Source organism: Agelaius tricolor, unplaced genomic scaffold (genome assembly GCF_023055355.1).
Source record: "Agelaius tricolor isolate 1412-34295 unplaced genomic scaffold, bAgeTri1.0.p SCAF_35, whole genome shotgun sequence".
NCBI lineage: Eukaryota > Metazoa > Chordata > Aves > Passeriformes > Icteridae > Agelaius > Agelaius tricolor.
Genome location: NW_027269295.1, coordinates 691,190 through 715,720, shown reverse-complemented (window position 1 = coordinate 715,720; position 24,531 = coordinate 691,190). Strand labels below are relative to the sequence as shown.

Here is a 24,531-nt window from a genome sequence, read left to right as displayed (position 1 = left end):
ATCCTCTCCTCTCCTCTCCTCTCCTCTCCTCTCCTCTCCTCTCCTCTCCTCTCCTCTCCTCTCCTCTCCTCTCCTCTCCTCTCCTCTCCTCTCCTCTCCTCTCCTCTCCTCTCCTCTCCTCTCCTCTCCTCTCCTCTCCTCTCCTCTCCTCTCCTCTCCTCTCCTCTCCTCTCCTCTCCTCTCCTCTCCTCTCCTCTCCTCTCCTCTCCTTTGCCTTTTTCTGGGAATCTGATTTCTCTCATAAAGAACAGGAGGCTCCCAGCTCCGAGGTGTCCACGGCACTGGGGGCTGGGTTTGGGACTGGGGAGGGAGAACAAGGCTGGATGTGGCTGATCGTCCCTTAGGGGGCTGTGGGGTGAGGGGAGCACGCAGAGCCAGCCCTGCCTCCTCCAGGGGTGGCTTTGGAAGAGCAGCTCAGCGTGCCAGGGTGCAGGGACACTTGTGAGGGGCTTTTCTGACCCCTCCAGAGGCTGTGTGGGACCCCTGTGACAGGGGAGAAGGCCCAAGCTGCCATCCCAGCCCCAGGCCGGGGGAGCAGAGACAAAGGCTGGGGAGCCCTGGACGGGAGGGGCACCCGGGGCCGCTCAGAACTCCAGATAATGACACTGAGCGCTCTCAAAGCGCTCGTAAACACGATTAACTAATTAGTCAGGTCTTTACTAATTAACCAGTCACAGGACTGGTGTTGCTCAATATGTTTAATGATCCGGAGAGAGCCTGAATGGCCGGGGGCAGCGTCTGGAGGGGCGGGAGCTGAGGAGGGGGCGGCTGGGGAGGCTCAGGGGGGCTCAGCCAGGGCTGGGACACGAGGGGACAGCAGGGACACGGGATGGACCCTCTCACCCTGCCAAGGACAGCGCTGTGCCCTGCTCTCAGTCCTGGCACAGCCCTGCGCTCCTCTTGCCGGGCCAGGGCACCACTGGGGCAGGTTCACCCCTGTCCCTGGGCACTGAGAGGGCAGGGCCACCACTGGGCACTGAGGGTGCAGGGTCACCCCTGTCCCTGGGCACTGAGGGTGCAGGGCCACCCCTGGGCAGCAGCTCCTGGCTGAGAGCCCCCGGCTCTCTGCAGTGGGATGAACCCTTCCAAGTGCAAGCTGCCGGTTGTGCAGTTACCAGCAGAGAAGAGAGAGGATTATGCCGTGCAGAGCAGAGTCTGGGGCCAGCAGAGAGGCCCCTGTGGCCTGAATGCCCCTGTGGGGAGCTGGCAGGGGCCTGGGCCCGGGGTGTCTGTGCTGGCACACTGCAGCCAGGTTACCGTGGCTCACCCGGGCCATGCCCTGCTCCTGCTGCTCTCAGGGGCTCTGCTCTGATGCTCTGCACGGAGAGGGCCCTGCATTGGCAGGAGAGGAGCCCGTCCTTAGCTCTGCTGTCCTTAGCACTGCTGTCCTTAGCACTGCTGTCCTTAGCACTGCTGTCCTGCTGTCCTTAGCTCTGCTGTCCTTAGCACTGCTGTCCTGCTGTCCTTAGCACTGCTGTCCTTAGCACTGCTGTCCTTAGCTCTGCTGTCCTGCTGTCCTTAGCTCTGCTGTCCTTAGCTCTGCTGTCCTGCTGTCCTTAGCACTGCTGTCCTGCTGTCCTTAGCACTGCTGTCCTGCTGTCCTTAGCGCTGCTGTCCTGCTGTCCTTAGCTCTGCTGTCCTTAGCACTGCTGTCCTTAGCACTGCTGTCCTTAGCACTGCTGTCCTGCTGTCCTTAGCTCTGCTGTCCTTAGCACTGCTGTCCTGCTGTCCTTAGCACTGCTGTCCTTAGCACTGCTGTCCTTAGCTCTGCTGTCCTGCTGTCCTTAGCTCTGCTGTCCTTAGCTCTGCTGTCCTGCTGTCCTTAGCTCTGCTGTCCTGCTGTCCTTAGCACTGCTGTCCTGCTGTCCTTAGCTCTGCTGTCCTTAGCACTGCTGTCCTTAGCTGTGCTGTCCTTAGCACTGCTGTCCTGCTGTCCTTAGCACTGCTGTCCTGCTGTCCTTAGCACTGCTGCCGTGTCATCCCTGGGGCTCACAGAGAGGCTGGGGGTGCCCGCACTGCCCTGCAGCCCTGCACGGTGCCCACCTCACCCTGCTCAGCCCAGACACAGCTCAGGTGTCCCTCAAAGGCCACCTCAACCACAGCACGGCCACAGTGCCCTGAATTCCTTGTTCTGCCAGTGCCACCCTGTGCCTGGTGCCTGCTGCCACCTCGGTGCCTCCAGACACGGACCTGGAGCCCAAGCAGCCAAAGAGGGACGTGAGGACCCTGGGTTTGGGGTTTTTTCCCCTAAAAGCTTGAGCTGACACCCAGAGCAAAGGCCGTGGGTGCTGCTCTGTGCCCACAGGACACCCCAGTGTCCCTGCTGTCCCTCCATGGATGGGGACACTCAGGGCCCCCCTTCACCACCCCGTGCTGCTGAGGAGGAGCTGGGAGCATTGCCCACCCCTCCCTCCCGCTGAGGGGCTGGGAACTGCAATAAAAGGTGCATTTCTCATTCCTTTAGCCAGCCAGGCCTGACTCTGGGAAGGGTCCCTGCATCCATGCAGCTCCCTGGCCTCCCCTCCCCTGCTCAGTAATCTCACTTCTGGGCCTGAATTCATTCAGACGCTCGCAGGGATTAGCTGACCTTTCTTTCAGAGCTTGCTAAGCTGGGGATGTTAAAGCTTCCCAAAAATTAAACTCTCAGGAGGCTGGGAGCTTGGAGAGTTGTTTAGAGGCTGGGGCTGCCTCCCCAGCATCCACCCTGCGGTGGGGACAGACCTTGGACTGTCCCTTTGTGTCCCCCAAGAGTGCTCAGGTCCGGCCCAGCCCCAGCTCCGGGTGCTGCTGGGGGGTGAAACCAGAGGGGTTTTCTCTCCCCGGAGGGTTTGGGCATTGTTTTCTGTTTGCCAGAGAGGCTTTGAGCTCCTGCTTCCCCTGAGAGGAAGGAGTGAGGGAGGATGGGAGATGAGGCTGGGAAGGTGGGGGAGCTCTCTGGGAAGGGCAGGTGCTGCCCCAGCTACCGGGGCAAGGACGAGCTGCTCTCACCGTGCCCGGGTGTGCTCACAACCTCTGCAATCCGGTCACAACCCGTGCCTCGAGGAGCACTTCCCTGCCTGGCACCTCACACCGGGACTGAGCACGAGCAGCTGAGCACGGCTGTGATGGGGACTGAGCTGCAGGGTGCTTCCCACGGATGGAAATGTTCCCCCAACACGGCTGCACACCCCTGGCCAAATCAGTCTGATTTTCTGATTTTCAGAGCTGGATGCACAGGACATGCAAAAATAAAAAAAAAAAAAAAAAAGAAACTTTCCCCCCCCAATTCTCTATCAATTTCCTCCCAAGAGTCAATCTCAGAGCAGGGGGCTATACCTGGCTAGGGCACCACTCAAAAAGCCCATTTTGTCTCCCTGGCCCCAGGAGCCAGCCAGGGAGGTGAAATCCCCGCTCCTGCAGCTGCAGGAGAGCAGCTGGAGCTGGGGGAAGCTGGAGGCTGCATGCCCCGTGCTCCACCGAGCCCCAACTGCTGGGGCTGCCTTTGGGGGTTCCCAGAGCAGAGGAGGGGCTGCGGGAGCCCCCCCAGCACCCGGGGCAGCCACGTTCCTGGAGGCTGCACCTTCCCCTCTGCTCCCTGTCCCGCTCGGGGCTGTGCTGCTGCCTCTGGCAGAACAGGAGCAAATCCATCAGCCAGGGCTGCCCTCCCATCCAAACACCCGGGGGGAGCAGGGCTCCATCCCCGCCCGAGGAAAGCAGCGCTGAGGAGAGAAATGGCTTCTCCTCCTCCTCCTCCTCCTCCTCCTCCTCCTCCTCCTCCTCCTCCTCCTCCTCCTCCCGCTCTCCCCCTGTCCCTCGGAGCTGGAGCCGATTACTCAGAAAGGATCCCGGCAGCAGCATCCGAGCACACAGAGCCGGGCTCCAGCAAACCCCATCTAAGCCCGGCTCCAGCACAGAGCCCGGCTCCAGCAAACCCCATCTGAGCCCGGTTCTAACAAACCCCATCTGAGCCTGGCTCCAGCACAGAGCCCGGCTCCAGCGCACCCTCCTTTGCCGCTCTCCTCCCGTCCACGCTCGGCGTTGGAACAGAAGCTGCGAGGGGGGCGAGGGGCTGCCTTTGTTTTCCGTTTAAATGGCTCCTTTGGAAGGCCGGCCGGCTCCTAGCAGGGATAATTTTATGGCCCCATAACCCAGCACGAGGAGGCTCCTTCCCAGCGCCGCACTCCCCCTGGTGCGGCAGCGGCCGGAGCCCGCGGGGCTCTCTGGCACGGAACCCGTCGGTAATCCCGCAAATAAAACTGTCTTATGAGATATAAATTAGATTGCTGCCCGGGGAGGGGGGGAGCGCATCTGCTGCAGTTACAGGGTCCTGCTCGGCGGGATGGGCTCCCAGAGATTCCAGCGGCAGCTGGGGCTCGCAGCAGCACCCCGAGCTCTCCGTACAGCCCAGCAGCAAGGGCTGGCTCTGCGCTGCGTGGCTGCTCCGTGCCCCCATCGCCTCCCAGCACTCCGGGGATGTCCGGGATCCCCTTGCTGAGGGTCCCGATTGTGCCCCGGAGGCTGAGCTGGTCTCTCCTCACGGGTTTGTGAGGGGCGAAGGGCACCTTTGGCACCAGATCGGCACCATTCATTGCCCAGGAGAGGAAGCAGCCTTCAGTGCTGTCTAATTACACAGAAATTACCAGAAGAAATGAATTCCAAAAGGTGACCATATGGGCTGCAAGGCTGAAGCCGAGGCTGGATTTCGCCTCTGGTTACTGCCACTCAGAGCTGAGGGCAGAATCCAGGCCAGAAGTGTGTTTCTAGTTCGTGATTTATTGCACCAAAGCGGAGCTGGTAATGAAAACCGTGTTCCACTTAATACTCAGGCGACTTCCAACAAAAATGCCAGCAGGAACTCCATCTTCTGCTCCCTGCCTTGCAGCTGCCCGGCAGCAGAGGATGTGCGAGCTCAGCCCTCCCGCCGTGACACGGGGAGGGCCCCGCATGTCCCACGTGTCCCCAAGGCCGGCTGGTGGCACCAGGCTGAGCACCAGCCCCGGAGCCTGCCCTGCCTCATCCCACCCCTTCCCACCCCTTCCTGGGGCAGCTCAGCCTGACTGCAGATAAACTCAGCAACCAAACCAAAACCAAAACCGAACCAAACCCAGCTCTGTGAGGCCATTGCAGCACTGGTGTCCAAAATGCCCCCATGGGCTGGCTGTGCTGACCCCCCAAACCCAGCCCCCTCTGCAGCACTGACCCCCCAAACCCAGCCCTGTGGGTGCTGAGCCCCCCCTGCAGCCCCAACGCTGCTGGAGCCGGACCCACCAGCGCTTTAACCCTTCCCGGCCCAGCCTGCTGCTCCCTGGCTTTAAAATGCCATTTTTCCCAGCGTGCAGGGAACAGCAGGAGCTCTCCCCCGTCCTCCCGGAGAGCAGCAGGTGGAGGAAGCTCCGAGGCAGCCTCAGGAAGGAGCCTCGGGCCCCTCGGAGCCCTCCTTGTGACCTGTGGGAAACTCGGGGATGGCCCAGTGCCACGGCCGAGCCCCGCGCTGCGGACAGCCCGGGTTCATTTGCATGCCAAAGGGGTAGCCGGGCTCCTTCCAGCGCCGTGCGGGCATGGAAATGCGTTCGAACGTCCCATACCGCCCAGCAGAGAGCTCCCCGCGCAGAAAATCCCCGGGGGCTGCTGGAAGGAGCTCCCAAGTCAAGGATGCTCCCGAGGGCAGCGGAATTGCCGGGAATTGCCGGGAATTGCCGGGGGCTGAAAGGCTCCGGAGCGGGGCGGACCCCGGCGGGGCAGCGACTGCAGGGAACCCGGGCCGGGTGACAAATGCTGCGGCCTCTCCGCTCAATGGCTCCGCAGAACAGGTCCCACGGCAGCCAGGAGCAGCCGGAGCCCAGGGATGTGTGTCAGGCCAGCGCTTCCCTTTCAGCCCGCGGACACCGATAAATTTTCCAGGGACACGCGGACAGGACGCGCCTCGCTGCAGCCACTGCCAAGGGCTCCTTAAAAGCAGCCCGGGCACGGAGCAATCCATTGCACGGAGCAATCACCAGGGATGAGTGGGAGTTCATGGAGCTGCTCCTTGCCGCGGACCCGAGCACAAAGTCCATCGGCCCCGGCCGAGGCGAGCGAGCCCAACTATCGGCGATAAATACATTTATTCCAAATGTCCACCCACTTTACATTCCTTTATTTAACACAGCCGCTCTAAACAGGGCTGGGATAAATGGAAAATAAAGTCTGGGAGGCTTCATGGCTCCCTGGCTCTCTGGGCAGAGCTGCCTGGGCTCTGGTTGCTATTATTAGTGTAACGATTGTTGTTGTTATTATTATTGTTATGATTATATGCATTTCATTCTCTTCGGGGTAATGAATAATTTATGACTCTGTCTCGATCCCCTTTCAATGGATTCACTATCCAGGGAGACTCGCTGAATAATTTGGATCATTCGTTTTCAAGTGCAGGGGCTGCCGACAAATTGTTCGCTTTTCATTGCTGGGGACATTCATTGGTCACCCAAACCAGGGGATTTCTTTGGTGCCCCCAGCACGTGAGGCGCTGTCTGGGGTTTTGTTGGGATTTTTTTGTTGTTGTTGATTGGGTGAAACTTTGTGAAGTGGAGACTAAGGAACGGCTCATCTGGGGGGCTGGATTTGTGCAGAAGTCAGTTTGCCAAATTTCTGCGAGCATTTGGTGGTTTTGCAGAGGCTTGTGAAAAGTAAATGCTACAGAGGATATTAAATGTTATTCAAATGTTTTAAAGGCGACGCTGCTCTTGCTCTTTGATTTGAGCTAAACTATCATGCTGCTGAATATTAAATTTTGCTTACTCTGCTCACACTGGAGAAATGTTGTGGTGTTAAACCTGCTTTGCCTAAAATCCGGAGGGAAATGGAATTTTCAAGAGGTTTGCACTGGGAATCTTCTAAGCCTTACAATCAAACGAGTGCCTGTATCAACCTGGCTGTGTCCATCCTGTGATCCCTAATCCCGAATTCACGTCCATCCCCCGGGATCAGCCCTGGGCAGGCTCTGAGCTCTGCAGGGATCCATCCCCGGCAAGGCGGGGATGAGGGCTGTTCCTTGGGATGGGATGGATGGGATGGGATGGGATGGGATGGGATGGGATGGGATGGGATGGGATGGATGGGATGGGATGGGATGGGATGGGATGGGATGGGATGGGATGGGATGGATGGGATGGGATGGGATGGGATGGGATGGGGATGGGGATGGGGATGGGGATGGGATGGGATGGGATGGGATGGGGATGGGATGGGATGGGATGGGATGGGATGGGATGGGATGGGATGGGATGGATGGGATGGGATGGATGGGATGGGATGGGATGGGATGGGATGGGATGGGATGGGATGGGATGGGATGGATGGGATGGGATGGATGGGATGGGATGGGATGGGATGGGATGGGATGGGATGGGATGGATGGGATGGGATGGGATGGATGGGATGGAGAGGGCTAACACATCAGTGCTGGTAACCACCGTTTGCCTGGAGTGCCCCACGGTTTTCCTGGGGTGTCCCCACTTGGAAAATCCCGGCAGATTTGCTGCCAGCTCAGTGAAAAATCACCAGGACATGCCCAGCTCAGCTGAGGAATGAACTGACAGCAGAGCTCTGCTGGTGCACAGCCCCCCCTGACACAGCTCTCCTGGGTGTTGAGCTGTGCCCAAACCCAGCCCTGGCTGATGGCAGGAACAGCTGGGAGTGCCCAGGGCTGAGCAGCCCCGCTCGGGCTCAGCCCTGCCCGGCTCAGCGCGGTGCGACCGCGGGCTCCCAACTCCGGCACCGCAAGAGCCGCAGGGGCCGATCCCCGGTCACCAGGGCCGGGGCCGGAGCCGCTCGTCCCTGTCCCTGTCCCTGTCCCTGTCCCTGTCCCGCTGGTCCCATCCCTGTCCTGCTGATCACATTCTCGTCCCGCTGTCCCCGTCCTTGTCCCGCTCGTCCCATCCCTGTCCCGCTGGTCCTGTCCCTGTCCCGCTGGTCCTGTCCCTGTCCCTTTCCTGTCCCTGTCCCTGTCCCTGTCCCTGTCCCTGTCCCTGTCCCTGTCCCGCTGTTCCCGTTCCTGTCCCGCTGGTCCCGTTCCTGTCCCGCTGGTCCCATCCCTGTCCCGCTGGTCCCGTCCCTGTCCCGCTGTTCTTGTCCCTGTCCCGCTGGTCCCGTCCCTGTCCCTTTCCTGTCCCTGTCCCTGTCCCTGTCCCTGTCCCGCTGTTCCCGTTCCTGTCCCGCTGTTCTTGTCCCTGTCCCGCTGGTCCCGTTCCTGTCCCGCTGGTCCCGTCCCTGTCCCGCTGTTCTTGTCCCTGTCCCGCTGGTCCCGTTTCTGTCCCGCTGATCCCGTTCCTGTCCCGCTGTTCCCGTTTCTGTCCCGCTGGTCCTGTCCCTGTCCCGCTGTTCCCGTTCCTGTCCCGCTGATCCCGTTCCTGTCCCGCTGGTCCCGTTCCTGTCCCCTTGGTCCCGTTCCTGTCCCGTTGGCCCCATCCCTGTCCCGCTGTTCTTGTCCCTGTCCCGTTGGTCCCGTTCCTGTCCCGTTGGCCCCATCCCTGTCCCGCTGTTCTTGTCCCTGTCCCGTTGGTCCCGTTCCTGTCCCGTTGGTCCCATCCCTGTCCCGCTGGTCCCTCCCGCACCGCCCGCTGCCTGCGCCGCCCGCCCAGCCCCGATTTACGAGCAGCGTGTGAAGGACAGACACTGGGCCGCTGGGCTGAACAATGCGGGAATATTAGCCGAGTTACAAAAACAAACAAACCAAACCCTGCCGGGAGCCCGTTTCATTTATCTTCCTTTGTCCCGTTTTGCTTCAGCGTGAAAGTCGCCCTTTCAAGCGCAGCGGTTGCGTTCCAGCCCCGGCGGGCAGCTGATCCAAGGCGCTGCACCGCGAGCTTCCCAAAGGCTCTTTGCACACTTCAATTCATCCCTGAATATTCAGCCGCCTTTCCCTCCCTCCAAGCCTCCCAGGACTTTCTGCCCAAGAGCCGAGGGTGCAGAGCCCGGGCCGGGGCCGGCGGGGCGCGGAGCCTTTGTGTGCAAACACAAGCTGCTGTTTGTATTTGCCGTGCCTCTGTCAGAGCCCGATTGTGGCCACCGGGCTGCTCTCAATGTCCGCCCGGCCACCGCCGCTGCCGGGGGGACGCTCCCCTCCCTCCCTCCCCGGCCGCTTTGAAGAGAAGGGATTTAATTTCACGAGGCTTTCGGTAATCACGTTCCGATCTCCAACATGAACCAGAACTGACTCCCTCTCGCAGAAGGGGGGGGTGAGGCAGCGAACAGCCACGGCTCGGGACGGGCCGCGCCGATGGAGGAAGGCAGAACGCGGGGCTGGTTCTGCGCCGTTTGTCAGATGGGGCTGGAAAACAACAGGCAGCGCCAGGAGGGAGCGGCTTTACCCACCCCGAGGACGCTCTTCGGGGCTCCCGTGCGCCACAACCCTGATTTTTACACCCAGACATTTTCCCCCTTTCCCGTCCTTTACCTTCCCTCCTGCCCGCTCCATTTCCAGCGCCCTGGAGCCTCTGCCGCGCCCCCGGGCTCCTCCTGCTCGGGCATCGCTCCCTGCAGGGGCGGCCAGCGGCCAGGAGGAGCCGGGCCAGCCCTCCCGGGAAGGTTTTGCACCGAGAGGAGGCTGCGGACAGGGGGATTTGGGTCTCACCTGCCCGCACTGCCCCTCCCTCCCCTCCCTGCACGCAGAGCTCAGCTCTTCCCAGAGCATCTCCTGAGCAGGCAGGAATTACACTCTAGACCCTGCAGGAAAGTCCTTTTGGGGCTGTGAGAGCAAAGCGAGGGCTGGGACAGTCCCCAGTGAGTGTTAAAATCCCCTTTTCCTATCTGACTTGCTGTCCATTCTCTCCTCACCCACTCTGCTCTGACTGCCTGAGCCTGCACCCCAAATACCCACAGAGCTGCCATTAAGGGGCGTTAATTGTTGGATAATTAATGATAATTCCAATGGAGATTGCTGCCTTGGTCAAAGCCAAGCACGGCTCGCAGGGATCACCCCGCGCAGCCTGGCGGGGCTCTGGGTGATGGATGGCCCCCAAATACCGCAGGGAAGGTGACCCGGACACCTCATCCATCTTCCCGTGCCGGGCCCGAGCTCGGAGCGCACCGGCCGCGGGGATGGGGTCGGGGAGCAGCTGGGCTGCTCCTGGCGGGGCTGGGAGTGCGCGGAGCCCGCACGGACGTGGCAGCGAGCCCGGAGCCGGGGCCGGCTGAGCCAGCAGCGTTCGTGCCGTGCTCCGCCTCCAATTCCCACCCGGGACACGGGGAGGACGCTCCCTCCTTCCCTCCTTCCCTCCCTCCCCCGTGCCATGACAAACTGGGAGCGCTGTCCCCTCTCCACGAGGCACCATCGACAAATCCGGGCCTATTTCTCGCTGGCAGAGAGAGTTTCCCACCCCAGCGCGTCAAAAAGGACAAATCTGCTGTAAAACAACCCCACAGAGCCGGGCTGCTCCCAGCCTGTGCCATTGCACTGCCCGCTCCTGCCCCTCATGGCGTTTTTGCCCTTTCCCAGGGGAAATCTGGGGTGCTGGGTCCAGGCCCAGGCTCTCTATCCTCTCCCCAAACGGGAGATGCAGAAGCTTTCACCCTCAAGCAGAGGTTTCCAAGGTTGCTCCTCCCTGCCTGGGCTGGAATTTCCACTCACCTGCCCACACAATCCTCTTTGCTGGTTATTTCTGGCAGAAGAGGGCCAAGGACTGCTGGGCTCATCCATTAGCAGCCCCTCCATCCCCAGAGGAAGAGGACTCGGCCTGGGGGCTGTGATTGCCAGTGCAGCGCCCCCAAGTCCCGCCTCGGCCCGAGGGGACCCCTCTCCACCAGCAACCACAGCCTGGGTGACAACAGGCGCTGGGCAGAGCCAGAGGCGCTTCCATCCTTTCTGTGGAACAATTAGGAAACCTCTGCACTTCCAGGAGAGAGTGAAATAAACCTTTGCTCCTTCCCTGCTCTCCAACGCTCTGTCCAGCTGGGGGATGCAGGCACAATTTTCAACCCTCCCATCATTCACGAGACACTTTGCAAAGGTTGGAAAGGAAAATCTCTGCCTGTGGAAACGTCTGCCCAGGGAGATTTCTTCCAGGGTCTCAGAGCTGTGTGTGGGACACGAGCCCAGGTTCCTTCCCTGCCTGCTGCTTGCTCTGCCCTCTGCCATCCCCGTGGTGCAGGAGGTGCCTGTTCTGTGCCCCCTTTGTGCTGTCAACGCCCCCCGTGCCAGCTGAGCCCCAGAACAAAATAATCCCTCTGCCCACATCCCTCCATCCGTTTTTAAACTCCAGTCTGCACTGAAAGCAGCACAAACCGCTTCCATAAACCTATCTCCCAGCAGAGCTGAGTGTCTCCTCCATTCCCGTGCTCTCCCGGCTCAGAACGTTTCTTTGGTACCTCCCAAAAGGTTACAGGGTTTTCCCCTCGCCACCACCGATCCCCTGGTTTCTGCTGATCCCAAATCAAACTCTCACTTTGTGAGGCTGAGCCCCTCCGTGCCGCCGGTCCCTCTGCAGCTGCCTGGGGTGGATCAGGAGCGGCGTTTCCATTCCGTTCCCTCCCAGAGCTCCCTCCCAGTGCTGCCCTGGCTGAGAGCAGGAAAAGCCTCCCCGTCTCCTTATCAGTCCCCAGGGCATCCTAATCCCCTTATAAACGCAATCCATTACACAGGTATCTTTTTAAAAGCGTGCCTGTCACTCCAGCCAGCCCCGGCCCAGCTCTGCGGACTCTTTGGAGCGCGGTCAGCGGGGATGAGTCTGCGGCGGGCAGAGCTGGGGCTGCCCCGGCTGCGGATGCAGCGTGTCCGTGTCCGTGTCCGTGTCCGTGTCCGTGTCCGTGTCCGTGTCCGTGTCCGTGTCCGTGTCCCTGTCCCCTCAGTGTCCGTGTCCGTGTCCGTGTCCGTGTCCGTGTCCCTGTCCCCTCCCTGTCCCCTCCCTGTCCCTGTCCGTGTCCCTGTCCGTGTCCGTGTCCGTGTCCCTGTCCGTGTCCGTGTCCCTGTCCCCTCCCTGTCCCAGTCCGTGTCCGTGTCCGTGTCCGTGTCCGTGTCCCTGTCCATGTCCCTGTCCCTGTCCCTGTCCCTGTCCCTGTCCCTGTCCATGTCCGTGTCCGTGTCCGTGTCCCTGTCCGTGTCCGTGTCCCTGTCCCCTCAGTGTCCGTGTCCGTGTCCGTGTCCGTGTCCGTGTCCCTGTCCCCTCCCTGTCCCCTCCCTGTCCCCTCCCTGTCCCTGTCCCTGTCCCCTCCCTGTCCGTGTCCGTGTCCTTGTCCCGGTCCGTGTCCGTGTCCGTGTCCGTGTCCGTGTCCGTGTCCCTGTCCCCTCCCTGTCCCCTCCCTGTCCCCTCCCTGTCCCTGTCCCTGTCCCCTCCCTGTCCGTGTCCGTGTCCTTGTCCCGGTCCGTGTCCGTGTCCGTGTCCGTGTCCGTGTCCGTGTCCGTGTCCGTGTCCGTGTCCGTGTCCCTGTCCCTGTCCCTGTCCCCTCCCTGTCCCTGTCCCTGATCCCTGCTCCCTGCTCAGACATGGCGCCTCTCCCTGTCCCGCCTGGCAGCAGAGCCAGCCCGCTCCGTGCCCGCTCCATGCCCGCTCCATGCCAGCCCGGGCCGTGCCCGCTCCGTGCCCGCTCCGTGCCAGCCGGGCCGTGCCCGCTCCATGCCAGCCGGGCCATGCCCGCTCCGTGCCCGCTCCGTGCCCGCTCCATGCCAGCCGGGCCGTGCCCGCTCCATGCCAGCCGGGCCATGCCCGCTCCGTGCCAGCCTGGGCCATGCCCGCTCCGTGCCCGCTCCGTGCCAGCCGGGCCGTGCCCGCTCCGTGCCAGCCGGGCCGTGCCCGCTCCGTGCGGGAGCAGCGGGGATCTGGCAGGGATGCTCGGGGCGGGAGCTCGGGCCATGCAAAGCAAACGTTCCCTGCTGCTCGCAGCGGCAGAGGCCAAACGGCAGCCGCGGCTCCGGAGGCGCCCCGGGGCCGGAGCAGATGCGGCTGTGCCAGCGCCCAGCGCCGGCTCTGAGCCCTCTGCAGCCGCTGATCCTGCAGCGAACCCCTCCCTTCTCTCTGATGGATCTGCTCGGTGCCATCGGGAACGTGCTGCAGATAAATCATCCTGGGAACCCCCCTGTGCTGGGGACACAGCCCTGCCCTGGGCTCCTGTGCTCCAGGCAGCCGGGCCAGAGCTACCCAGGAAAAGGTGGATACAGCACCCTGAAATCCTCCAGGAAACCCTCAATAAAACTCTGCTTGCACAGCCCGGCCACAGAAGGGTCACAGACAGGATGGGAGCTGTGAAGGCACTTGAGGTGGGTGATCAATCAGGGTAGAGAAAAGGAATCACCTAAATTTAGTAAGAGACACCAGGAACTCCCTGGAATGAAATGCTGCAGTCCCATAAAAAGCACAAGAGCCTCCAAAACCACTGCCAAGAAGCTGGGTGTCACAAAAGGGAGGCAGGACAGACCAAGGGCCAAAAAGGCATCAACCCTCCGTGGCCACAAGAATCCATCTCCCATCCCTGAGCGTGAAGGGGAGATAAATTAAGAATATGGACAGAAATTCGTGTTCCCGAGTGCTCCCAGACAGAAATCAGAATCCTGGGAGTGCCTTTACAGGCGGGGGCGATTCCAGAGCCCTCGGGTGCTTTTTGCTCCATCCCTGGAGAGCAGCACGTCCCCCCGGGCAGGCACAGGGGCTTTGCGAGGCGAGGACAGCGGAGGCTGAATAAGGATGACAAGATTTGGCCCAGAAAGAGGAGGGCAGAGATTAGCCGTGGACAAGCTCAAGGGAAGGCAAGTGTCCAACCCGGAGTGCCAAGCCTGGTTTTGTTTTAGCCTTAACTGCGCTTTTTTGTTTGTTTGTTTGTTGGTGTAAAAACCTTTCTGTTGGAAATCAGTTTAACTTTAAGCTTCCTGAGAATAAAAGCCTGTGAGAAAGCTCTGCCCATGCGAGGCTCCCTTGGGAGGCTACAATGGGAGCCTCAGCAGCTCCTGGGCCCGAATTTCTATGGCTACAGCACCCATCAGCTCAGCCATACAGCCACCCCTGCTCTGTGCTTCCCCATGCAGCACAATCCATGGGAGCTGCCCGGGCGGGGCTGGAAAGGGCCTGGGGCTCCATGGATGGCACCTGGAGCCACGAGGAGTGCAGCCCCCTCAGGGTCTGCTCCAGCTGCTGGGGAACCTGCCCCAGCTGCAGCTTCCTGGGCACGAGGCTGCTGCAGTAATGCTTGGTGTCCTTCTGAACCCAAATCCAAAGGGTTTCACAGAGCCTCCCTTTGCTCCCTTTACGTGAGGAAATTGAGGCCCAAGGCAAACGTGGACATCAGACATGATGGGCATTCCTGTTACCATCAGCAGGTAAAGGGCAGCACCAGCACAGAGCAGCTCCAAAATGCCCCTGAGAACCCTGAGAACCAGCTGAGAATCCCGGCTGGATCCAGCCACAGGCCAAGCTGAGCTGTGCTGCCAGACCCAGGCACCAGCACCTGCCTGGGGTGGACAAAGGAGGTGACACTGTGGGGATCCTCTGTGGGACCCTGGGGATCCTTTGTGAGACCCTGGGGATCCTCTGTGGGACCATGGGGATCCTCTGTGGGACCATGGGGATCCTCTGTGGGACCCTGGGGATCCTCTATGGCACCCTGGGGATCCTGCAGGGGCAGCCTGGGGGTCCTGCTCAGAGCCTCTGTGCCCAGGCAGGGAGTGTGGCTGTTTCTCCATGCACAAGGGATGGGTGTTTGCCACCTTCCCCATCCCTCTGGAGCAGCCATGAGCAGGGTGGACACGGGGACACTCAGACTCCTTTTCTCCTCCCAGAGGGATCTGCAAAGCCACTTTGCTCCTCTGCCTGTCTCCCATCCCACCAGGGAGCTGAGGGAGCAGTGGATGTGCCCTTGTGTCACCAGGTCCCTGCCAGCTCTGCCAATGCCACCCACACTCCCCAGTGCTGCAGCCCGTGCCTCTGTCCCTCTGTCCCTCTGTCCCTCTGTCCCTCTGTCCCCCTCAGGATAAACCATTGGCAAAGCCCTGAACCACCACAGGAGAGGAGCAGAGACAAAGGACATCTCCCACCAGCCCAGCCCTTCCTGGCTGGATGTGGGCCTTTCCTGGCCCCTGGGAGCCACTGGGAGCCACTGGGAGCCCCTGGTGGCCCAGGCCTGGCCCTGGCTCCCAGCTCTGCCCACTCGGGGGTGCCTGGACTCTGCAGACAGGCACTGGCTCACAAGCAACTCCTGCAGGGCCTGGCCAGTGGGACAGAGCCAAAGTCACCACCAGCTTCACTTCTTCTTCCACTTGGAGGCCAAGGAGAACAGGAAGGAGCTCTCCCATGAGGCTCCCCAGTACCCCACTGTGCCTGGGGAAAATGGTCACAGACAGGGTGGGAGCTGGGAGAGCTTTTGATGTGGAGGTGATTAATGCAGGGTAAAGGAAAGGGAGAACCTGAATTTTAAAAGGGACACCAGGAACTGCCTGCATGGAACCCCTCCCGTGCCTCTGAGGGAGCAGGGCTGTGTGGGAGGATCTGGTTTCCCTGGCTGTGGTGAGGGTGGAGGGGCCCCGTGTGCTATTTTAGCGAGCACTGCCCTGCAAATGCCTCCCCGGACCACCACGGAGGTGCCAAGGGCCCAGGTCTGGCCGGGAGTTTTTCCCTGGGAGCGTTTGTGGGCGCTCCTCTCAGAGCCCCTGCTCAGCTCCTTGTCGGAGGTGAAGTTTCCTTTCCGCCGAACAAGAACTTGCTGGGAAATCGCTGTGACATGAGACACATCCCAGCCTGGGAACGCTGGGCAGCGCGGCAGAGCCTGCCCAGCGCCAGGCGCCCCGCGCTGCCCGTGCCAAATCCCCTATCTGGGAGCACAATGTGTTTCCTTTCTCGCCCTGCGCTCGCTCCCGGCTTTGTTCCGCGCTCCCGAGGGCCGAAGCCGAGCGGGGCCCGGCACCTGCGGCCAGGCTGACGTCAGGAACACCTGCAGGGGCCGGGAGCATCCCCTGGCTCCGGGGAAAGGCTCCAGAGCCCGCGCTGGAGCGGAGCCTGCAGCTCTCCAAGCGCCCGGCAGCGCGATGCAGCCCGGGCCCGGCCAGCCGTGCCTTATCCAGGCAGAGGCAAAGGGCAAAGTGAAGGGACGGGGCTGCTCCGGCTCATTCCCAGCACTCTGAACCACAGCGCGGCTCTGGAGGAACTGCGGAATGGTGCACGTGTAATTTAGTGATGTTAAATCTGATCAAAGACCCTGCCTGCGTTTTCCTGTGTCCACACGAGCTCACCAGCAGCTGAGCTCTGACCGCGTTTCACTTCAGACCTTTCCCAGCTGCAATTCCTCTCCTGGGGGAGCTGGAAGCTGCATCAGGACAGGCTGGGCTGGAGAAGGGGGCTTGGGCTGGACCAGCCCTGAGCAGAGAGCCGGCCCAGCGGCGCTGGAGAGAGGCGGGATGGAGAACAGACCTCCGAGCTCCTCTCCAAGCCCGGTCCTCCCTGGAGCCCTCGCGGGCGCCTGGCCAAAGCTGGACTGCAAGGCCAAGCTCTACGTGGAGCAGACACTTGCCAGGTAAAGCTGACGGGAAGCTGAGGCTGTGAAAGCTCTGCAGGAGCAGATCCCTGGAGAGCAGCCCCTGGGGACAAGCCCTGGGCTCTCCACGTGCAGCGCTGGGGTCTCGCAAGGAGCTCTAAAGAAAAATTCGATCTGGCTGGCAAAAAGCGTTCCCATGGGAAATTTTGACTTTCTGTCAGAAACTCCAGAGCATTTCTTTCTCAGCCCCAAATAAGCATGAATAGGAACAAAGATTCAGTTTTGGCAGGGGGAATGGGCTTACCAAAGAAAACTCCCAAATTTTTAAGCAAAGCAGACACATTCTATCATTTTTCTCTTTGGATTAAAAGAAAGAGAAAAATAAAACTCCCAACGATTTTCCAGAAAGGAAAAAAGTAAATTCAATAAAAAAAAGAAACCAACCCAAAAAAAAAAAACCGCAGCCAGTTCTCCCACCGCTCCTCGATGCGAACTCGGCTGATTTGGCTGATGCCCCTTTCCCTCAGCACGGCCGCTCTGGTGCCCTGAGCTCTCTGGAAGGAGCCTCGGGCGAGCGGCGGCTCCGGCAGCAGCTCCCGCCCCGGGGCCTGACTTTCTCTCGGGGTTTGGGACAGAAACCAGGGTGGGCCGACGGTCAGGAGCGAGTGGGTGGGAGTTGAATGGGGTTATTGTGATCTTTATCTGGGGGATTATTCCGGGCGGTGCGGGCTTGGCAGGGCAGCGCGGGGGTTTGGCCGTGGCTGGGTTTACAGACTGATAGGTGCGGCCCCGGGGAAGGAGCGGCGGGACTGGGCTGCGGAAAATTGTTCTACGGTAGCTTCATCCTTGCAAAACATTCACTTCCCAGCAAAGCCGGTGGAAAAGGAAAAAACAGAGCGATTTTCGTTTGCAGAAGTCTGACGCGGCTAGGAGCGCACATGGTCTGAAATGCAAAGCCTGGCATAAAAGTGACATATTTTACTGGAAACTGGGAACTTGCTTCCCTTTTATTGGAAATACATTGGAAGGGAGAAGGATGGTAGGAGCACGGCGCCAGCGCAATAACTGAATAGAAGCGTTTTCAGGAGAATTTGGGAATCCTGCAGAGGAGCCCGGGGGCCCGATAGCACCCCGAGACCGCCCCGAAATTTACGGCATCGCTGATAGCGGCGACTCTGCAGGCAGGGAGCGGGGCTGAGGCTGGGAGAGCCGGACCCCTCCTGCCCCCCGGCCTCGCTGCTGGGCAGGGACAGCGCTGGGACGGAAGCGAAACGCGGAGCTCCGAGCCCGAGCGCTGCCGGGCAGCGGAACCAGCGGGACGGCGGAAAAGCGAACCCGGAGCTGACCCCGGCAGCCTCGGGCATCGGGACGCGGCCGCTTCCCCCGTCCCGACGGGATCCGAGCATCGCCCCGAGGCTGCCGGGCCCCCGGAGCCGCCACCGCGGGTGCCCCGGTGCCACCGGACCCCCTCCCGGCCAGATAAGCGGCTCTGGCCGTGCCTGCCTGGTGAAGACGCCGACGAAGAAATTGCGCTCTCTGCAAGGCACACATCTGATTGTGATTTGGGGAAAAAAATAAAAAAATGAAAAGAAGGGAAAGAAAACAAAATAAAAGGAAAAAAAAAAAAAAAGAAAAAAAAGGCAGCCAAACCCGGCCGCTCGGCGAGGGTTTTTTCCTATAGTCGGAGCTGCAAATATTTTGGAAGACGGGGCCGTGTTTTCCGTGTAAACAAGGCGGCGGCGGCGGCGGCGGCGGCGGGGCCGGGGCTGCGCTCCACGGGGCCGGGGGGTCCCGGCGCGGGCAGCGGAGCCCAGGCCGGGCCATCCCGGCCCGGGGCCGGGTCCCCACGGGCACACGGCTGAGCACCGGCCCCCGGAACCGCCAGGAGAGGAGCGCAGCGCGCGGGGATCCCGCTGGGAAGCGGGGGCGGAAGATCGGAGGGAACGTTCGGCGGGATGTGTGGGACTCACGGGCAAGAGCTGCCCGAGCCCTTAACCCTTGTCCACCCCGGCAGAGGCCAGGGACGCTCCGTTCCGGCCGGGACAGCCAGCACGGCGCGCGTTTCTCGCTCCAGATGGAACGAACCGGCTGCTGCCCGGTTCTCGTTTGGCCCTGGGGCTCCTTCAAGTCCCCGCCGCCGCCTGCCAGGGCCGCCCGCACATCCCGAGGATGCCGGGACCGGAGCTGCGGGCTTTGCCCGGCTTCCCTGCCCTGCTCCCGGCCGCCTTCCCTCTCCGGAAAGGGCCAGAGCCCGTCCCGGAGCCGGAGCCGGTGCCGCCCGGACGCGGAGCCTCTCGGGCTTGGGGCGGCTCCGAGCCGTGTCCCGGGGAGGGGAGCGGGGCTGCTGCGAGCTCCGGGATCCCCGGGCCGTGCGCTGCGGGCCCCCCGGCCGGGACCTGTGCGGGACGAGAGCCCCTGCCCGGCCAGCCAGGGCCCCTTCCCGTTCCTCCGGACACGAACGGCGTTTTCCCGGAATCCTGAGCGCTCCTTATCCCCTCTCCTGAGCTCCTTGGTTTTTCCTGCCTCGCGTTTCCGAGCTTCCCCTCGCTCTGCTCATCGGAGTCCCCCGTTAACCCCGTCCTGCTCCGCCGGCTGCCTCCGGTGTCCCCGTCCCACGGCCCCGCGGCTCTCGCTATCCCCTGCCCCAAACTCCTGTGCCCTGCCCGGTGGTCCCAGGCTCCCTGTGCCCGCCGTTTTGCACCTGGAGGTCCCTCGGTGTTGTCACCAGCGGGCTCCCGAGTACCTCAGCGTCCCATGCCCTGCGCTCCCGAGTGCCTTCACATCCCCGCTCCGCGCTCCGAGGTCTCTCGGTGTCCCGTCCTCATCCCTACATTCTCCGGTACCTCAGTGTCCTCCGCCTCTCTGTTCTCCGTGTCCCTGCTCGTCCCCGCGCCGCTCGGCGTGTCCCTGGATGTCCCCGTGCTTTTCGCTGCCGTCCCCCGCGGCTCCTTCGCTCTGCCCTCCCTCCGCCTCCCCTCCGGGGACCTCCGCGCCCCGTCCCCGTCCTCCTCCCGCCGTGTCCGCGCCCGCGGCCGGGACTCACCCACGCACTCGTTGGCCTCCCGGGCCGTCGCTCGCTGCCAGGGCCGGTCGTAGTGGAAGGGCTTGCAGCGGTCGCACTCGGGGCCGGCCGTGTTGTGCTTGCAGTCGCACACCAAGCTGTCGTCGCGGTCCCGGACGCAGCGCGACGCGTGCCCGTTGCACTTGCAGCGCCCGCCGACCTGCAGGTCGGACACGGCGTAGAAGTAGGAGTCGCGGGCCAGCTCGGAGTCGTCCTCGCTCTCGTCGCCGAAGGTGTGCAGGCGGCTGAAGGTCACCCTGATGTCGGTGGCCGTCACCCAGTCCTGCAGCACGGGCGAGTTGTCGAAGTCGTGGGCGGTGGGGCGGCCGTCCAGGGTGCTGAAGGCGATGAGGCCGCCGGAGAGGGGCCGCACGTCGGTGTGCGAGTCGGTGCACACCGCCTCCTGCTCGTTCTGCTTCGTGATGGCGGCGCGGCTCGGCTTGTTGTACATCTTGCGGCACTGCGTGGAGTAGAACTGGAAAGGCACCCAGGTCTTGCCGTAGTCCATGGACTTGTGGATGGCCATGGACTCGGGGCGCGGCGAGCAGAACTGCAGGCTGACGTAGGTCACCTCGAATTTCTTGCCGAGGGACAGGGTGAGGGTGACGTTGTGGGGATACTGGACGTAGCTGTCGGACTGCCAGCAGGTCAGGTTGTGCGGGTTGTTGAGGTCGGTGAGGAAGGAGGGCGGGTGGGCGCGCTTGGGGTCGGAGGCGTTGCAGAGGTGGCAGGTGCGGACCTGCTCCTCGCCCTTCTCCGTCACCACGCAGTACCGCGACGGCGGCTTCCCGCAGGTGCTGGACACCTTCACCTCCTTCCCGAAGGCCGAGTTGACGAAGTCGGGGATGCAGCGGCGGGGCAGCCCGTGCTCGTCGTAGCAGGGGTCGGGCTGGGCGCTCTGCACGGCGAACATGCTCACGCCGTGGTAGCCGCCGCGCAGGGGCTGCGCCAGCCACGCCGCCGCCAGCAGCAGGGCCAGCGGCGCCTCCGCTCCCCTCCGCGGCATCCTGCGCGACCTCCGCGGGGCCTGGGGACGGCGGGCCGGGGGACACGGGGCGCGCCGGGAGCCGCCGCTCGACCGCGCCGCTCCGCGGGGCACCTCGGCCGGGGACGCGGTGCGGCGGCTCAGGGAGCCCGGAGCATCGCCCGCCCCGCGGCCAGCCCCGCGGAGAAAGGGGAGACCGCGACGGCGGCGGCACCACAAAAGTGGGGCTGGCGGCGGGGCTGGGTCCCGCCTGCCTCCCGCCCCGGCCCTCGCACGGAGAATGACTGGCGGTCCCAGCCCCCGCCGCGTTTGAGGTCATGCTAAAGGAGTGACATCGCGCTCAAGGAACAGAACAACGACATCCACTGGCGGCTCAGCCAGAGACGCGCACAGGCCTCGGGGAGGGCGGGAGGGGGATGGGAGTGGGACGGAGCCCGCCTCGACACCGCCGTGATGGGCGCGGGGCTCCCGAGCCGCCCCGAGGAGCCGGGCGAGGGTCCTGGCGCTGCCCCCGCCCCCCGTGCCCCCGACGGGGCTGGGGGAGCCGGGGCCGCCCGCGCCCCGCAGCTGGGGATGCTCCGTGGGCGTGGAGCGGGACGGGGGGAAGCGGCCCGGAGGAGCCCCACGCCCACCTGTGGGGACGCCGGGGGGATCGGGACGGGGACGGGTCCCTCCCGGTCCTTGCTGGCCGCCCCTGTCCACCGGGCCAGACGGGGACTGGCCGCTCAGCTGGATGGGAAGGGACACCGGCCCGAGTGGGCTCCCGCAGCCCCCGGCCCTGGGCCAGCAAAGCCTGTGCCGGGGAAGGTTAACGGGGGAAGCAGAGCACGGGAGCTGCTGGGCCTGGCGACCCCCGACAGGTGGTTTTAGGGGGCTGGTCCCGGGGAAGAGAGGCCGTCTCTCTATCACAGCCCCGGCACAGACCGGGCACAAGGGGCTGCCCTGGCGCCTCTTGCCGCCCCCGACCTCGCTCTGCAGTTTGTCGGCTCTCCCGTTAAGGCGAGGAAAGGGTTAAAGGGCGGCACTTGTCCCGCACCGGGCCGTGGCCCAGCCCCGCTCTCCCCTTCCCACTCCCCCGGACCCCCGGTGCCGAGGGGCCGCCCCCGACGGCCGCTGCCCCCTGGGCTCCGCTGTGGTCCCGGCCGGGGGCGCAGCCGGGGGGGCGGTACCGACACCCCGGAGAGAGTCCCGGGAGGGAGCGGAGCTTCCCCGCCTGGGCTCCCGGCCGCCGCGCTCGCCCCCCTTCCCTCCCTCTTTGATTAAAAGGGCACTTTTATTTTTCCAACGGAGGTGCCCTCTCTCGGAGCGCTGCCCACGCCGTGTCACTCAAGCGGCCGGGCCCTGGCACGGCGGCGCGGTGCCCTCCCCGGAGAGCGGCGGCGGGGCGGCCCGAGGGGACGGGGGCTGCCCGGGCAGCGGCGAGCCCCGCGCCGGCCTCCGCCTCCTCCCCTCCGCCCGCCCCTCTCCCTCTTTGAATTCCTTGCCACCGAGCTGAATAAAAGTGGTTGTTGTAAATTGAATTAGTGCCTGATTAATCTGCTCCCGGGCCTGCTAGCCCAGCGGGGCGTCTTTGGCAATGCAACCGCCTTCCCTGCAGGGCAGCGGGGCTCCGCAGCCTCCCTGCCCCCATCGCTCCCCCCGGACCCCCCCAGCCGCCCCCCAGCCCCGCCGCTCCCGGGATTTGTTAACTCTTCCCCGGGAAACGGCCCCTCCGTCCCGTTCCTGGCGCCTCCATGGCCGGGGGAAGAGGAGGAGAGTGCGGGGATGGGGATGGGGATGGGGATGGGGATGCGGCCGGGCCGGGGCTGGGGGAGCTCCGGTCCCTCTGGTCCCCCCGAGCCACCCAGGGACTCGGCCGCAGTCCGGCACACTCGGGACGCTCACGGACAGTCCCGGGATCCCCCAGCCCCGGAGAAAGCTTTAACCCCACTCCTGAATCGCGGCCCTGGTTGCAGGATTGGGATGGGGGTGTGTGCTCCCGTCCAGCTCTGGGAGGGCACCTCAGGGAGGGAGGGGCGATAATTTGGACTAAGCTGTCCCGGGCCGCGGGGGCCAGGCCGGGCCAGAGGCCCGGGGAAGCCCCGGGACATCTCCGGCCGTGCGGGCTCTCCCAGAGCGGCGGCCGCGGCTGTGCGACACCGGGGACGGGAATCCGCAGCCCAGAGCCCCAGGCTCGGGCCCGCAGACCCTGCAGGTGCCGCCATCAGCATCTCCGTCGGCGTTTGCGATCCCCCGCTTTACTCGCCCGGCGCTTTTCCCTCGGCCCCGCGCGTCCGGGAGCAGCGGCCGCCGCGGGTTCCCGGTCCGGCCGCGTCCGGGGAGGCACGGGAGGGACGGGGACAGGGACAGGGACAGGGGACAGCTCCTGTGCCCGGAGGGACTCGGGGACCCGCTCGGGACGCAGCAGGTGCCGCTGCCGGGACCCTCGGTGCGGGTTTGGCCCCGGTTGCTCCGGACGCTCCCGGACGCTCTCGCTGGCCCGGCCGCGGCCCGGGAATGCCCCAGTGCGCAGGGCAGGGCTCAAATCTCAGCGTTTCTTTAAAATCCGCCAGGGTTTCTAAAGGTCGCCCGGCCACCCCTCAAAGCCCGCACGGTCCTTCACCGCCTCACGGCAAAAATTGGGGCGAATGTAAGGAAAGCTGGCCCCGCGGAGCTGCCCCGCAAAGCCGAGGTGCTGCCTAATCCCATTAGCAGGGTGTTAATTTAACAACCTCCCGGCGCTGCCCAGAGCGGGGCTCCGCGCTGCCCGCCGGCATTCCCGGGGCTGCGGCTCTCGCCTCCCTCCTGCCCTTCTCGCTGGGTTTATTCGGCGTTTCACAACCCCCGGGGTTTGTAATGGCTCTTGCGGTCATTAACGTGATTTACCGAGGCTTTCTCCTCTAATTACCTCGCCCTCGAGCTATTAAATGCATGTAAGCAGCTCGGCGGGGACCGAGGCGCAGCTCGCCGGGCCCGGGCCCGAGTCTGCCGGGCCCTTCGGGGCAGGGCCCGGGGCTGTCCCGGGAGGATGGAACGGGGATGCTCGGGGAACGGGGCCGTGCCCTCCACAGATCGGCCCCAGCTCCAATCTGATTTTCCTGTCCTGAAGCACCAGCCAGTCCCGGCCCTGTCCTGCCTCGGGAGGGGACGGATCCTTGCCCAGGTCAGCTCCGGTGAGATGCCGAAACATCTCCGGTACCAGCACCGGGGCCGGAGCCTCGCTGGTACCAGAACCGAGGAGTATCAGACTACTGGTACCAGCACCGGAGCATCTCCGGCGCCTACACCGGGAACGAAACACCGCTGGGCCCACACCGGGGCATCATCTCCGGTCCCCGGTCCCTGCCCGAGAGCGCGGCCGGCCCCAGGTGCGGGCCCGGGGCCTGAGCGGCCGGGCCGAGCTGGGGCAGAGCGGAGCCGTCCCCGTTCGGCCCGGGAGAAGCCCCGGGGCCGGAGAAGCGGGAAGGGTTTGATTTCAGCCGCACCGGGGACAGCGGGAAAGGCGGCCCCGGCGCTCGGAGCCTGTTTTAAAAGTCAAATGGCTTCGGGCGCCGGAGCTCGTCCTCCTGGCCGGGAACAATGCGCTGCTGCTCGCCCACCTCCCCCTGCACCGCCCGGGCCCGGAGAAGGGAGGGGGAGAGCCCGAGCGGCTCCTCTCCTGCTCGGCTCTCGGGGGGCCGTTCCCCGGCGGGACCGGGAGCGGCTGGAAAAGCAGAGAAGACCCGGGTTGAAATAATCAGGAGCGATTTATTCCCCTGGAGTGACAGTTCTTTTGAGCGGTTGCCGAATGGCAGTTTCTGTCTTTCTGAAAGCTTTTCTTCCAGATTCTGTTCAGATTAGGCTGGGGAGATGAATGAGGCCATTATCCAGCCCAGTAGCTATTCTGAAATGCCAAATTAATTACCAAGGGCTAAATCAAGGCGATGGGGGCTGGAGGGGAGAGGGGGGCGGCGGTTTGAGGTGTGAAAATATCTCCGCGATCTTTTAAACACGGGCACGGCGGGCGGCCCGGGCTGCTCGCCTCAAACCCCCCAAACTTCGCTCGGGGGCAGCGGCGGCCGGAGCCGGGCGGAGCGAGCGAGGAGAGGCCGCGGGTCCC

General features: G+C 63.5%; 1 protein-coding gene across 1 annotated transcript in view; it reads right to left on the bottom strand.

Moving 5' to 3' along the window:
- Positions 1-20,712, bottom strand: part of NTN1 (netrin 1) — an 84,275-nt gene extending 63,563 nt beyond the window's left edge. The window contains exon 1 of the mRNA XM_071452904.1: positions 19,451-20,712. Coding sequence (XP_071309005.1) covers positions 19,451-20,474 — 1,024 coding nt within the window. The 5' untranslated portion in view covers positions 20,475-20,712. The remainder of the gene's footprint in view (positions 1-19,450) is intronic.
- Between the last annotated feature and the right edge of the window lie 3,819 nt (positions 20,713-24,531).